Source organism: Acomys minous (genome assembly GCF_964271855.1).
Source record: "Acomys minous genome assembly, chromosome: 6".
Classification (NCBI taxonomy): Eukaryota; Metazoa; Chordata; class Mammalia; order Rodentia; family Muridae; genus Acomys; species Acomys minous.
In genome coordinates, this window is record NC_140487.1 from 122,912,973 (window position 1) to 122,927,897 (window position 14,925).

General features: G+C 50.6%; 1 protein-coding gene across 3 annotated transcripts in view; it reads left to right on the forward strand.

Annotated features, from left to right (window-relative positions):
- CTNNBIP1 (catenin beta interacting protein 1) overlaps positions 1-14,925 on the forward strand; it is a 49,947-nt gene that overhangs the window by 29,807 nt on the left and 5,215 nt on the right. For all 3 annotated transcript variants that reach the window (XM_084786766.1, XM_084786765.1, XM_084786767.1), the window contains exon 3: positions 125-215. In XM_084786766.1, the coding sequence (XP_084642892.1) occupies positions 125-215 (91 nt within the window). The remainder of the gene's footprint in view (positions 1-124; positions 216-14,925) is intronic.

The window sequence follows — 14,925 nt, forward strand, 5'->3', positions numbered from 1 at the left end:
GATGGTGACACTAAAGAGGTCAGACACCAGGAAGGAGCAAGAGGGGAGGCAGTCACGGCATCGGGCAAGGGGCCTCTGGGGACTTCTAGGGTGCTTCTCTCACTACCGTCCTCTTACCCTGCAGCTGACCGCCAGCGAGGAAGAGTTCCTGCGCACCTACGCGGGGGTAGTCAGCAGCCAGCTCAGCCAGCTGCCGCAGCACTCCATCGACCAGGGTGAGACAAGGCACCAGCCAAGCCCTCTCTGGGCACTAAGCAATGGTTCTTTACAAAGATGAATGGGTGATCTGGGAGGTTAGGGAAGAGAACGAGGCCATTGTTCCCTCCCATCCACGCATAGCCTGTCCGGTCCCACCTCCTCCCTCGGGTGGGAGTCCGGGATCCAGCAAGGCAGGTGGTTTCCCTTTCTAGGCCTGGAGGAAGGAGGAGGTAGAGTGTCTGGGGCCTGGTGTAACTGGAGAGGGGCTGATTACTGCGTTCTGTAACCCTGACCCTGACCCCTGTCCACTCAGCACGTAGTTCAGGGACAGCAAACTGCTCAGTGTGTTCTGAGGGGACTGTCCCTGTGGGGTACAACTGTGCAGTGACTGGAAGGGGTGGCTCAGAAAGATTGCTGTCGCCTTATGCCCAGAGGAGTCCTGAGGATCCTCATAGTCAAAAGTCCCACGCGAGCGTTGACTGTACCCGGCCTGTGCTGAGGACTGATAGCACGTGGAGTTCACAACTGTCGCTTATACTACTTCTGGTTAGCAGGCAGGGTTTTGGAAGCAGTAAGTCATTGCCCTTGACCATACCGAGGGGCCCAGGAGTCAACTCCACTCCTCACAGGCAAGGCTGCTGGGCGGCTCCGCGTCCCCTTGCTGTCTGTGCAGGCCCGTCCTCTCTGAAGGCTCAACATGACACTGCACCACCGCAGTGTAAGCAGCAGCTCCTGCACTCCGTTTCTGTTAGTCTTGTCATGACTCAATGGGATTTGGAGCTATAAGATAGTCTAGTGACCAGGTGGTGGTGAGGCACACCTTTAATTCCAGCACTCAGGAGACCAGCCTGGTCCACAGAGCGAGCTCCAGGAGAGCCAGAGCTACACAGAGAAACCTTGTCTGAAAAAACAAAGTACAACACTTTAGTGGTCCATGGCATGTCCAGGCAGGGGCAGCCACCAGAGTAGAGCGTTCTGTGCTGAGGCTGCTGTGGAGGGAAACAGGTTCAGCACACTGGGCTGTCACCCTTGTTGTCTTGTGTGTTGTGGACTCAGCCGTGAGACGGGCTGCTTTCCCAGCACTGGTGCTTGACATGGCCCAGCCAGCTCAGCAGAAACCTTCCAGGGAGCCTCAGGTACGTCAGAGAAAAATTGGAGACCATGCACGTATTGTACTCAGCCTGTCCAGGCATGCCTGCTTAAGTGTGCTGCATGACAGCCAGCCACATGTGTTTCCCGTCTTCCTGACTTTCCCACTACGCTTGGAGGACTCCTTTTCTTCCCCGTGGCTGCTCTGGGCTCCCCCCAGCCCCTAAGCTAGGTCCACCTGAAAACTTCAGACTTTGGATTCCTAGGGATGTCCTTTCCTGTCCACATTATCCTGAGTCATTGAGTGTGATTCTTCCTGCAAATGTGGAGTGCCCATACTAGCAGAGTAAGGAGCCGTAGCAGCATGTAGAAGAGGCGACACCCAGCACATGTCCCCTGCCGCCTACATTCAGTCATGTGTGTATAGAACAGCTGATCGGGTACTTACTAGGCTGTTAGTAGGGAAAAATGGCTTACGTGGTGTTGAAGATCAGTCCTGGAGCGTCATGCAAACCAGACTCTGCTACCACAGGACTGCACCCTTGGTAGAACAAAGGGATTGGTTATAAGTTTTCATAATGAACTTTTACTTTCCAAGTTAGTGGGTTTTATAAAATATTTCTTATGTTGTCCATGCGTTCTTTTGTAAGAAGTGAAAAATCTGGTGGTGGTTCTAGAGACCAAACCCAGGGCTTTGGACAAGCTACATAGGCACTCTACTATTGAGGTATAGCCCCCTGCCTTTAAGAAGTTATATATATGTTGGCCAGAGATATGGCTCAGCATTTAAGAGCAAGTATTGTTTTTGCAGAAGGCCTGGGTTCAATTTCCAACACCCATATCAGGCAACTCATGACTACCTGTGACTCCAGTGCAGTGCAATCTAACACCTCTGGCTTCCATAGGCACCTGTACTCACATCCACAGACCCACACATACACATAATTTAAAAAGAATGAAATAAATCTTTTTAAAGTTACTATTTATTACATACAATAATAGAAAATAAATGAAATAAAAGTTATATTTAGCTTGCTGGACATGCTGAAGTACATTTGTAAATTAGAGTTCAAGACCAGCAGGATACATGAGTCTCTAGCTCATGCATATAACAAGTATATGTATCCATACATTTGAAAACCGCCTCGCTGAACCAACAATTGAGAGTGCAAATGTAGTCTGTTAAGTTGTTTAAGAAAGTCACAGTTAAGTCTGAGGATGTGGCTTAATTGGTAAAGTGCTTGCCTGGCATCCGTGAAACCCTGTGCAGTCCCCAGCACCCCCTGTGATCCCACTTGGGAAGTATAGGCGGGACGATCAATCAGCAAGTCATTCTTGACGACCTAGTGACTGTGAGGTTGGTCTGGGCTGCGTGAGACTGTCTTGAAAAAAGGAGGTGACTAGCCAGGCGGTGGTGGCACTCAGGAGGCAGAGGCAGGTGGATCTTTGTGAGTTCGAGGCCAGCCTAGTCTACAGAGCGAGTCCAGGCTACACAGAGAAACCCTGTCTTGAAAAACAAACAAACAAAAAAGGGTGGTGACTACAGTGGCCTCACTGTGCCTGGGCTCTGAAACTGCTGATGTAGCCATGGGCAGGTGGGTGTGGCCACCCATAGACACTCAGAAATCTGGGGCCTCTTGGTGTGTGGCATCCGTAGATGCTGTTTTTCTTTGCCATGGTGTAGGCTTCCTGGATTGGGGGAGAACCATCCCTGGGGAAGGATGAGGAGGGTGTGTGCTGCCTGTGCTGCCGCTGCCCCTTATCTCTGGTAGTCACCAGACCCAGACCAGAGGCTGCTTCAGGAAGCGTGGGGATTCCAAGGACTATGAACTGGAGCTAGGAGGCACACAAACATGGAAGACTGTCTCAAGCCTTTGATTTTCCTTATGTTACAAATAAACCACATACAAAAACATATTCATAGAATCCTAGTCTGAGCCAGGCATGGTAGCACACCTTTAATTCCAGCACTTGGGAGGCAGAGGCAGCAGGATCGATGTGAGTTCGAGGCCAGCCTGGTCTACAAAGTGAGTCCAGGACAGCCTGGTCTACAAAGTGAGTCCAGGACAGCCAAGGCTACACAGAGAAACCCTGTCTCGAACCCCCTCCCAAAAAAGAACCCCAATCCAGTGTGTGGTCTAGGTTAGGAGTTTATGCTTCTGTCTGTGCTGTGAGACTGAGTGGGTCTCCAGTAAAATTCTAGCTCACCACCTTCTCCATTGCCAGAGGAGCCAACCTCAGCTTATACACCAAATGCCAGGTGTCTCTGCCTAGGTGAACGAAGCATGGACAAAGAAAGGGCTAGGAGCTAGGAGAGTGAGGGATCTGGCACCTTGTGTCCACTAGGTGGCTCTGTCGCTCAGCAGATGGCAGAGCTCTACCCTAGGGTTCCCTGAAAGGGAGACTTAAGCAGCTTCCTTTGAACTGTCCTTCTCCACAGAGGGCCTGAGGCAGACCCAGCCTCAGGCCAGCACTCACCACACTGGGGCTAGAGGAGCCTGGTACCTGAGTGGTCCTTCACCCTTCACAGTCTAGTTGTGTTTATAGAGCACAGAGATGCTGGAAAAGAAGCTGGGGCAGAGGACTGCACTGTAAGGGCTGGCTAACCATATGGTTCCAGCAGGGACCCAGTCAGTGGCCTCCCAGAGCTGAACAGTGTCCCTCCCAGTTCTCAGCTTGCCTGATTTTCTGTTAAGCCGAGATCACTATGACTGCCTCCTTCCTCTTCTTCATCCTTAGTGCTCCCCTCCCTCCGTCCTCTCCAGTGTGTTGGAGCCTCTAGATTCAGTGCTTTCCCTTTCCCCTTCCGTCTCTACCCTCTTTCACATGATTTCCACAGACCTCAGATCAACGCCCTCCAAATATGCCCTCAGCCCAGACACCTCTCTCACCCCCAGAGCTTCCTCCTGTGTCTTGGCACAGCCCTGCCCTGTATGCTCAGCAGGGCCAGCTGGGCCCCTCCATTCCACATTCGTTTCTTCACCTGTGTCCTCACCAGGTGTGGGAGCAGGACAAGACCTCACCTCATTCCCCAGCATTGCAGGTGCCCCTAAGGCCTTTAGTCTTCTTGCCTTAATGTTCCCTTATGTATGTCAGTGTGCCTGGTACCTGCAGAGGCTAGCAGAAGGCACCAGATGCTACGGGAGTTATGGATGGTTGTGAGCCGCAATATGAGTGCTGGGAATCACATCCCAGGTCCTCTACAAGAACAGCAAGTGCTCTTAACTGCCCAGCCATCTCTCCAGCCCCCTTTTAACTCAATTTTTACAGAAATGTCCTAACATCTTTCTGTTGTTGTTTTCAAGACAGGGTTTCTCTTTGTAGCTCTGGCTGTCCTAGAACTTGCTCTGTAGACCAGGCTAGCCTCGAACTCATAGAATCCCCCTGCCTCTGCCTCCTGAGTGCTGGGATTAACTGCGTGTGCCACCACTGCCCCAACTCCTAACTAGGATTTTGATTGGTATTAGTCCCCTGGTCTACTCTCCACTCTTGTGGGCAGAGTGACTTTTGAAGGCTCAGAAGAAGTCAGCACTCAGAAGAGTGAGTCCCTCATGCCTCCTGCCCCCCTGCACCACACCCTCACTCACACCTTAGTAGCCAGGGCCGGCTTTAGTCCTAGACTGTTGTGTTCTCCTCTCTCTCTGCCGCTGCCCTGGCAGGCTGCAGTCACTCAGCCTCAACCCTACCTGCTGCAGCTTAGCCTAGGCCCTCAGTTGACCAGATACTGGGGTCCTTGGGCTTGAGACTGAGGCTTCCTTCTAGGTGGGCATCTGTGTGGCTGTTGGTGAATACGGTTGAGTGTAGTGATCAAGCGGGCTCTCGGGTAGGAGTCAGAGAGGCAGGGAATTCTGTGAGTACTGTCTTGGTCCCCAAAGATGGCCAAGCAGATTTAACAGCCAGGCAGGACTCTGAATCAAAGGAAATCAGTGCTTCTCTGGGAAGTTGGCCTTTCTGAGAGAGGCCAGCTGCAGACGTAGGGGATGCGGAGTGTAGGGGTTGGAGCTGCAGTTTCCTGAAGTAGGCCACAGAATGCTGAGCATCCCCTTCGCATTGGTGCTATCCCACAGAATGTGTATTGACTGTCTCTTCTGGCTTGGAAGTGATACACGGTCACTGTAGGAAATGGGAAACATGCGCTTAGAGGATTGGATCCCACTATAGAGCTATAGACTCTGATTCCCCTTCTTCATATTTGGCAGCTTTTATAAGGTAGGCAACTACTTCTACCAGACTGCACAGCATAAATACTTTGATATTCGTATGTATGTATGTATGTATGTATGTATGTATGTATCTATCTATCTATCTATCTATCTATCTATCTATCTATCTTCAGGCAGTTTCATTGAGCTCTTTAACAATTTTCAAAAAAATAAGTTTTGGCCATTGTATACTGTGCAGCATCTGTCTGTCCTGTTACTGACCAGTCTCTTCCTGCTGGCGCTCAGTTCTACTGTTACTCATCATCCTGGCAAGCTTCATTAGGCTCCTTCTCTGTGCCAAGTTCCTTGCAAAGTAATATACAAGTGTTCCTTCCAGTGAGCGCCATTTGAGCCCGGTGAGAGAGGCAGCTCAGAACCATAGTCAGCCAGCGTGGGTTCCAGATATGACAGATGGTGACCAGCATCCTCTGTACCACTTTATCATTTATGTTAAGGTGGACTTATGGATGACTTACAGGCCATAGTGGGCTTTTCTTGTTGCCTGCCTGCCTGCCTTCCTCACTCATGCTACGCAAGCACTCTACTAAGCTATGCACCCCCAGCTCTTCACGTTTTCTTTTTAAGCAGACAGCATATTACCTGAGGACCAGGTATCACTGAAATGGTTGCATGGTGTCACGGAAGGGATGAAGGGGATTGGGGGCTCTCTCTGCTCACTTGCTCTTCTGGCCCCTGCACCCGCAGGTGCCTTTGAGTGTCCTACTCTGGGCTCTTCGTGCCCTAGTGCTACACATGGTACAGGGCACCTAGTGAGTACCAGGGATTCCAGCCTCTGGTTTGCAAAGGTCACACTGTAGCCAAGTTGCCTGCACAGTTGTTGTTGCTTTAAGTTTTAAAAATTTAACCTAGTGTGTGTGTGCATGCACACATGTCATGGTGTGTGTGTAGAGGTCAGAGGACAACTTGTGGGCGTTGGTTCTCCCCACCCTGTGTGTCCAGAGATGGACACCACGTGTCAGGCTTGGCCTGCATCTGCCTTAACCCACTGAACCACCTTGCTGGCCCCTGAGTTTTGTTTTGTTTTGCTTAAGATTTATTTATTTCTCTATTACATGAATATGTGTGGTATGTGGACAGTATGTGTACATATCTGTGTATATATATGCATGAAAGGGAGTTTGGAATCCCTTGAGCTGGACTCACCCAACATGGGCCCTGGGAATTGAACTTGGGTCCTCTGTAAGGACCTTGACCACATGGGTGCTCTTAACTGCTGAGCCATCTCTCTAGCTCCCACCCAGAGTGTATGGAGGGTTTCATTGTTGTTCTTATTTATGGGTGTTTTGCCTGCATATATGTTAATGCACCACATGCCTGCCTGATTCCTTCAGAGGTAAGAAGAGGGCGTCTGATCTCTTGGAACTGGAGCTATAGACAGTTGAGCTGCCCATATGGGTGCTGGGATGTGAACCTTGGTCCTCTAGAAGAGCAGCTTAAGCCCTGACCTGAGCCATCTTTCCAGCCTCTTAGGGATGCTTTTATATGGCCTGGTTTGGTTTTGGGGATATGTAGCCCATGTTGAACTTGTGATTTGCTTCAGCCTCTCAAGTACTGGGATTCCCCGATTGCCACCGTACCTGCCAGAATTGTCACTCTTGTGCTATGCCTTTGATGGGTCCAGGGTCCCAGGGCTGACGAGGCCCTTTCTCTACCTAGGGAATTCAGAGGGACATGCCTGGTCTGCCTTTGAGAGCTACTGGTTGTCACATTGGCTCCCTGGGCCTGTCCAGTCATAGCCATTGTTAGAGTCCACTTAGTCCAAGGAAAGGACTAGGCTTTCTCAGGCCTGCTGGCTTTCCCCTGCAGAAAGAGAGCCACGTGGTTCAGGGTGTTACTGGAAAGCCTAAAGTAGTTTCCTTGATCTCATGGTTAAGCTGAAAACTTATTACAATAGTAACGATATGGGGAAAACAGCAGGAACTAGGCCCTTGGAAGTGACCCAGTTCTGCAGTTGCTCCACTTGACCCTCAGAGAGCCCTGAGGCCAGGCATGGCGGCATGAGCTTCTCCGTTTTTTCACCCAGTGAGTTCAGTCCTGTGGAATCCTCCCCCACCAACATTTATGTGTTCTTTCTTTTCCTTCATGTGCCCTCCCACACCCCTTCCAGGGTCAGCTGGCTCTGGCTCTGGCTCTCCAAGCCCCATGCCAATCTGTTGTTACAGTGTCAGGAATCTGTAGGGAAAGGGTCTGTGCTTTGTTCACGTCACACACAGACAGGCCCAGGGCAGCTGGGCGTGCTTAGACCAAAGCCTCCTAGAGGCTGAGCAGTCCTGGGTGGCTGCTTACCATGTGCAGCAGCGTCTCCCTCCCTCCCTCGCTGTGTAGACCCTCCTCTGTGGTTTCTGGATCTTCTCTCCCCATGCCTGGCTCCTTCCAGAGGCCCCAGGTGAAAACAGTCAGTACTGAAATTAAAGTCAGTCCAGGAAGGATTCGCTGTGGGACAGGAAGCTCAGCCTCTTAACTTTAATCAACACTTCTGTGAGAATTACCGGTAACCCAGTAACAAAGTTGAGCCAGAAGTCACATGATGGCACAGCAATCTGTGGGGATCTGGCTCATACCTCCTGTCACTGAGAAAGAAAAGGCACCCTTACTTGGGAGGCAGAGGCAGGTGGATTGCTGTGAGTTCTAGGCCAGCCTGGTCTACAAAGCAAGTCTAGGACAGCCAAGGCTACACAGGGAAACCCTGTCTCTGAAACAAAAGAAAACAAAACAAAAGACAGAAAGAAAGAAACAGCAGCCCTAGGAAGAGTAAAGAATGTGCCGAGACCCAGGCAGGCTGCTCCTTCACTTTCCAGTTCTGTGTCTGAAGGGCCGCTGTAACCCAGACTGCTGGTTCTGTTCTCCAAAGCTGAGAGCAAATGCTTGGAAGGCATTAAAGTCCCTGGTGTGACTCTGACTTCCCAATAGGCTGGTCCCTGTCCTGGGAGGGGAACTGAGGGCCACTCTGTCTAGCAGTTGGACAGCTCCAGCCTCTCATTACTATAAGCCCATCCTGGGGTCTCCTAGAAGGACAGATGATAGGGCACGTATACCAATGCAGAAGAGCTGTGCATGTACAGGTTCCCCTATGTGGCTGACTGGGAGTGGGGCCACCCAGGAAGCTAGAATGCAGGCTCCAGGCCCTTCCTCAGCCCCAGTGAATCATGGTACCTGCCAGGAGAACCTGATCATCTGCCTTTTAAACGAAGCAGAGCATGGTGTTGCACACCTGCAAGCCTAGCACTCAGGAACTGATGCCAGCCTGTGCTACACAGAGGGACCCTATGAAAGTACCGGCTCCTGGGCCCTTACCTTGACTCAGTGAACCATAGTGACTGCCAGGTACCTAGGACGCTGCGTCTTCATCATAGCTGGATATGATGAAGTCGGTCTGCTGTCTAGCTCCTGTGAAAGCTGAGGTAGTAAGGTCACCTGAGTTTGGGCATTCCAGGCCACCCTGGGGCAAGATTCAAAACTGTCTTGGAGGTCTTGGGGGTGAGGTAGAAGGAACAAAACAAGGAACAACAAGGAGACACTTCCAGGTGATTCCGATGCCGAGTCTAATTTGAGAATATGCAAGGTCCTTAGTGATAGCCTGATCAGCCCTGAGCCCTGAGGAGGCCGGCCCATGTCCCTGTCCCCTCCCATATTCTGTCCCTTTAGTTTTATTCTGTTGCCTAAAGAAACTTAGGAGAGGAAAGAATTTGTTTCTCTGACAGACCACACAGCCATTATTGAGGGATGTCAAGCAGGACCTCAAGGCAGGCCTGCTTGCTGCTCCACACAGCATTACCTCTGCCCGATGGACGAACTCACAGCCAGGGAGGCACAGCAGAGACCATGCGTGCTGTTTTCTACTTCTCAGACCACCTGCCCAGGGAGTGATGCCTCCCAGAGTGGGCTGGGCCCTCCTACATCAATTAGCAACAAGAACAATCTCGCACGGGCTAGTCTGACCTGGACAGTTCTTCAATTGAGACTCCCTTCCGAGGTGACTCTAAGCTGTGTCAAGTTGACAGTTAAGCTAAGTAGGACACCCTTTGTGACACAGTCAACTTCTCTGGTCTGGAAGAGCTTACATTTGGGGAGACACTGGAAAATTTAAGTGAGGAGAATGAGCACCTGGGAAAGGAAACTGTAAGGGTCCTGTGCGTGTGTGCATGCGTTTTGCATCTCGGTGGGGGTGGGGCCGGGGGGAGGGTAGGAGTGGATGCAGAGGCCTCAGGGAATGCAGCTCAAATTTGACCCTCCCTACAGTTGTCCCTAAACATTGTTTCTACTGTGTTAAAGCAGAGTAACCAGAGGCCCAGTGTGTAGGGACTGCTCTGGGACACACAGGCAGTCAGGGTCGGGCCAGGTCCCACATGGCAAGTCTTGCTACAGAAGTACACTGAGCAGCCGCTGCTGTCTGAAGGGCCTGTAGTTGTCTCCTCTAACCGCCCCCCCCATTGGCCTGTGCTAGGAATCCACCTATGACAGCTCTGCCTGCTGGAGCCTAGTAGGCACCACTGAGCCTCCTGCTGCTAAGTCCTTGGTGAATCAGAGCCCACTGTTCCCATAGCAACCCAAGTGTGGTGCTGTGCTACCTTGGGTAAAAAGCATCCGCTGGGAGCTTTGGGGTATCAAGGCGGAGGTGTATAGAACACCTGGCTCATAGCCTTGGGCTGCTAAAAACAGCACATGCTGCCCAGTGGGTGTTGGTTTATGTGGAAGGAAGCCCAGTGCAGGGGGAGCCGCAGCCCCACTCCCCTCAGAAGTTCTTCCCTTTGGGGGGCCTCTGGGATCTGTTTTTCCAGGCGGCGATTCCCCAGAGCTGAGACACTGCAGTAAGTAGTAAGATAGCAGGCACTTGGTAACTCAGGGTGATGAGCTCATGGCATCAGGAGGTGCTGCACGCAACGCAGGTAGTCAGGGAGGGGACTGGAGCAGTCCGAGTGGGCGTCAGTGGACCCCTGGCTGTTTGCTGCAGCACGAGCCGGTGCCGTATGTGCTGAAGGTGTCTCACTGAGCCTGGAGCCCACAAGGCTCAGCAGGGCTGCTCCCTGGAGATTTGGAAGCACTTAATCAAAGTGCCCTACATTGGTGACGACTTACAAAGGAGGTTCCCTCTATTAGCCTTGGGAGTTTGGAGTCTCTGCAGCCTTAGGATTACAAGTTGTTAGCTTTTCAGACTGCTGATTTAAAAGAAAAAAAAAGATTTATTTTATGTGTATGACTATTGTGTATGCATCTCTCTCTGTGCCCCACTTGGATGCCTGGTCAGAAGAGGCCACGGGGCTCCCTGGATCTAGAACGGCGAATGGCCACCAAGTGGTGCTGGGAACCAAACTGGGGCCCTCTGCAGCAGCAAGAAGTATTAACCACTGAGCCATCTCGCCAGCCCCAACAGGCTGCTAATGGTGTGTGTCTGTGTGTCTGTGTGTGTATCTGTGTGTGTATGTCTGTGTGTGTCTGTGTGTGTCTGTGTCTGTGAGTGTATGTGTCTGTGTGTCCGTGCCACTCTGTGTGTATGTACATTAGAGAAGAACTTTGAGGGTTGTCGTCCTCCGCGTTGCTTAGGCAGGGCTCTCTGGTAGTTTCTGCTGTGCTTCACGTTCTAAGCAGGCTCGCCCACAGCTTCTGGGCAGTTTTCCTGTCCCTCCTTCCTTCTCATATAGCATGCTGGGACTACAGATGGACACACCACATCCTGCTCCTTTTCAAGCCTCAGGGATTGAATTTAAATCACCATATTGCCAGATTTGCACCTTAGTTTTTTGAGATAGGGTCTCTAATAGGCTTGAGTTTACCAGTTGGCTAGACTGGCTGGCCAGTGAGCCCCAAGGATCTGTGTGAAGTTTCAGATATGTGGGTGCTGGGAATCTGAACACATGTCCTCCTGTTTGCATAGCAAGCACGTTACCAATTGAGCCAACCCCCCAGCCCCCAGGTCTCTCTCCTGTACTTTGGTTAGGTAGCTATAAGGTTCCGTAGAAGTAGAGGAGATGGTGGGCACCTAACCCCAGGATGTCTGAAGCTGTAGCCCTGGGACACTAAGGGCACTGTGACTTTAAGGGTGGTAGGGCCAAGGCCCTCGTACCCAGGGCTTATGGTATCATGGAGGTTTGGCTTTGAGCATTTAGGTCATATGGTGTCCAGCTGTAGCTGGTGCTGCTTCTGGGTCCCCTTTTTCCCCAGCGCCATCCACAGAGGGCTGTGCCCATCCTGATCTGTGGGGTCTTTTGTGCTTGCAGGAGACTTACAAGTTCAAGGGCAGCCTGGGCTACGTATGGTAAACCTGTCTTAAGTTAGAACAAAAAATAGCAAGCGTGATTCTCATTGGGTTTAGGAGCCTTTCTCCAACCACACTGTCCCTGCCATGATCTGGTTTGGGTGTGAGTGCTGGCTTGAGACAGAGCCTGGCTTCCAACACTGCTGGTGTGAATTCATGCCCAGCTCACAAACACACCAGTGACCCCATTGTCTGGCTCCCGCCCCCGACCAGGGCCCAGCTTCCCTATTTCTATGCTTCTGCATATTTGTCATTTTTCTCTCCCCAGTCACTTGACCAGCTCCATTAAAGGGCCAGGGCTGGCATTGGGCATGGGGTGGAAGTACCAGCAGGCACCTGCCCCACCCTGTTCACAGAATGGAGCCTCAGCCCTGCTTTCTTCTTTCTTTCAAAATTTATTTATTTATTCATTTTGCATCCTGATTGCACCACCCCCTATTTTCTCCTCCCAGCTCACCCCCCCCATCCTGTCCTCCCCTCTCATTTTCTCTTCTCTTTCTCCTCGCAGAAGGGGGAAGTCCCCCCCCTGGGTACCAACCCACCCTGGCACATTAAGCAGCAGAGCTAGGCACATCCTCTCCCATTGAGGCCAGACCAGGCAGCCCAGTTAGGGATCCAAAGGGAGGCCTCAGAGTCAGAGAGGCGCCCACCCCCCACCCCGCCTCAGTTGCTGGGAAATCCACATGAAGACCAAGGTGCACATCTGCTGCCTATGTGCAGGGGGCGCAAGAGCAGTCTATGCTCTTTGGTTGGTGGTTCAGTCTCTCTGAGCCCCCATGGACCAGCTTAGTTGGCTCTGTAGGTCTTCTTGTAGAGTCCTTGACCCCTCTGGCGGGTCTCTGCGTCTGTTTCCTCAGCCCTGCTTTCTAGGTGGGTGAGCCACAGTAGCAGAGACTGCAGGAGAACAGTGGGCACTCGGGCTCACGGGTCGAATTCCCCTAGGCCTTCTGGCTGCAGATGTGGTGGCTTTTTTGTTTTGTTTTTGTTTTTGTTTTTAGGTTTTTTCGAGACAGGGTTTCTCTGTGTCACCTTGGCTGTCCTAGACTCACTTTGTAGACCAGGCTGGCCTCAAACTCACAGCGATCCACCTGTTTCTGCCTTCCAAGTGCTGGGATTAAAGGCGTGCGCCACCACCGCCCAGCTCAATGTGGTGGTTTTTAATCCTGGGCCTTAGTTCCATTCTCATAGTGGCCTAGAGATTGGTCCAGGCTTTGCCTGAGGCTTGACACTCCTCGGTGCTCTGGGTGACTAGAGCCAGACCGCTGTCTCCCTTCTCCTGGGAAAGATAACACAGTGCCCTGGCCCAGGCTCCAGCTGCCTTGTGTTTCTGAACAAGGGGCTTTCCCGGGTGCTCTGAATGACTGAGAACAAGGCTAGCTCCAATCACAGAGCATGTGCACCAATGAGGAAACAAAGCACAGCTGCTTGGGCGTTAAGACACAGGGCGCAGTTTCAGAATGGCCCTCAGAAAGGGTGTGGGGCGTGTACAGGGAAGGCTCTGACTCCACTTTCTGTCCCTTCAGTCCTGCCTCTCCTGTTCCTGTGTGGGAAGCAGCACATCCTGGGAACTTTGCCTTGTGTTCCCAGAATGATGCAGAGCTGCTCTCAGGAGCTTGCTGAGCACGCCTGTCATCCCAGCGCTCAGGAGGCAGAGACACAGGAATCATGAGGTTGAGGCCAGCTTGGGTTACATAGTGAGACCCTGTCTTCAAGAAAACTTAGTTAAGCTAGAGATGTAGCTCAGTGGTAATCTAGCCCCTTGCTTCTTGTGCCCTGGATTTATTTAATCCATCACCGAAAGAGGTGTGAGTGAGTAATTTTTTTTAAGTGGTTGCTGAGAATTGAACTCATGACCTTTGGAAGAACAGCCAATACTCTTAACCTCTAAGCCATCTCTCCAGCCCTCAGTTTTTTTTATTTTAGTGGTAAGAGTGGAAGGCCTAGCTGAGGTGGTGCACACCTTTAGTCTCAGTACACACACACAGAATGAGCACACAGGCCAGCCAGGGCTACATGGAGAAAGTCTATCTTGGAAAAACAAAACAAAACAAAAAGCTGTAAAGCCTGAGTTCCAGCCCCAAGCCCCACATGGTGGAGGAGAGAATGGCCACCTGCAGTTGTCCTCTGATTCCACATGGACTATAGCACACACAGTCACCACACAGTCAATAAATAATGAAATAGAATGTGTTCCTAAGTGTTGGAGCATCATCAATGAATGATAATATCAATGAAATAATTTCCTTAATTTCAGTTTTAGATTGTTCATTGCTAGTATAGGCAGATAGAATTGCATATGGTCTTATGGCCAACAACTTTATCATATTCACTAGCTCTGATGGCTATTTATTATTTATTTATGATTTAAAAAAATTATTAAATGTATGTAAGCACTCTGCTTGCATGTACACCTGCATTCCAAAAGAAGCCATCGGATCACATTCTAGATTGTTGTGAGCCACCATGTGGTTCCTGGGAATTGAACTCAGGACCTCTGGAAGAACAGTTAGTGCTCTTAACCTCTGAGCCATCTCTGCAGCCCTATGTTTTTTTTGTTGTTGTTGTTGTTGTTTGTTTTTTGTTTTTTTTTGAGACAGCGTTTCTCTGTGTAGCCCTGGCCGCCTTGGACTCACTTTGAACTCACAGAGCTTAGCCTGCCTCTGCCTCCCAGAGTGCTAGGATTACAGGCGTGTGCTACTGCACCTGGTCTCTGAAAATTGCAGAGCATTCTCTACTTACAAGGTCATGACATCCACAAATAGAAAGTTCAATTTCTTTTTTTTTTTTTTAATAAATATGCTATTTATTTGGTTATTTGCTTTTCCTTAATTGCCCAGGAATGAAACTTCAGAACACTTGAGACACATGCCTGAAATGACAGCATCAAGGGAGCCAAGTATATTATGACATTATTTTCCTGGGGGGGTTAGTTCGCTCCCATTTACTCCTTCTATCTATTGGGGAGTATCTACCCTACCTTTCCCCATATTAGTTCCTGAGTAAATGACACAGACACACTATATTTTATTATTAAGCTGTAGGCACTATGCTGGACAGGTTCTGAGATACTTTTTTTTTTTAATTATTTATTTATTTTTATTTCATGAGCATTGGTGTTTTGTCTGCATGTCTGAGTGAGGGTGTTGGATCCTGTGGAGCTTG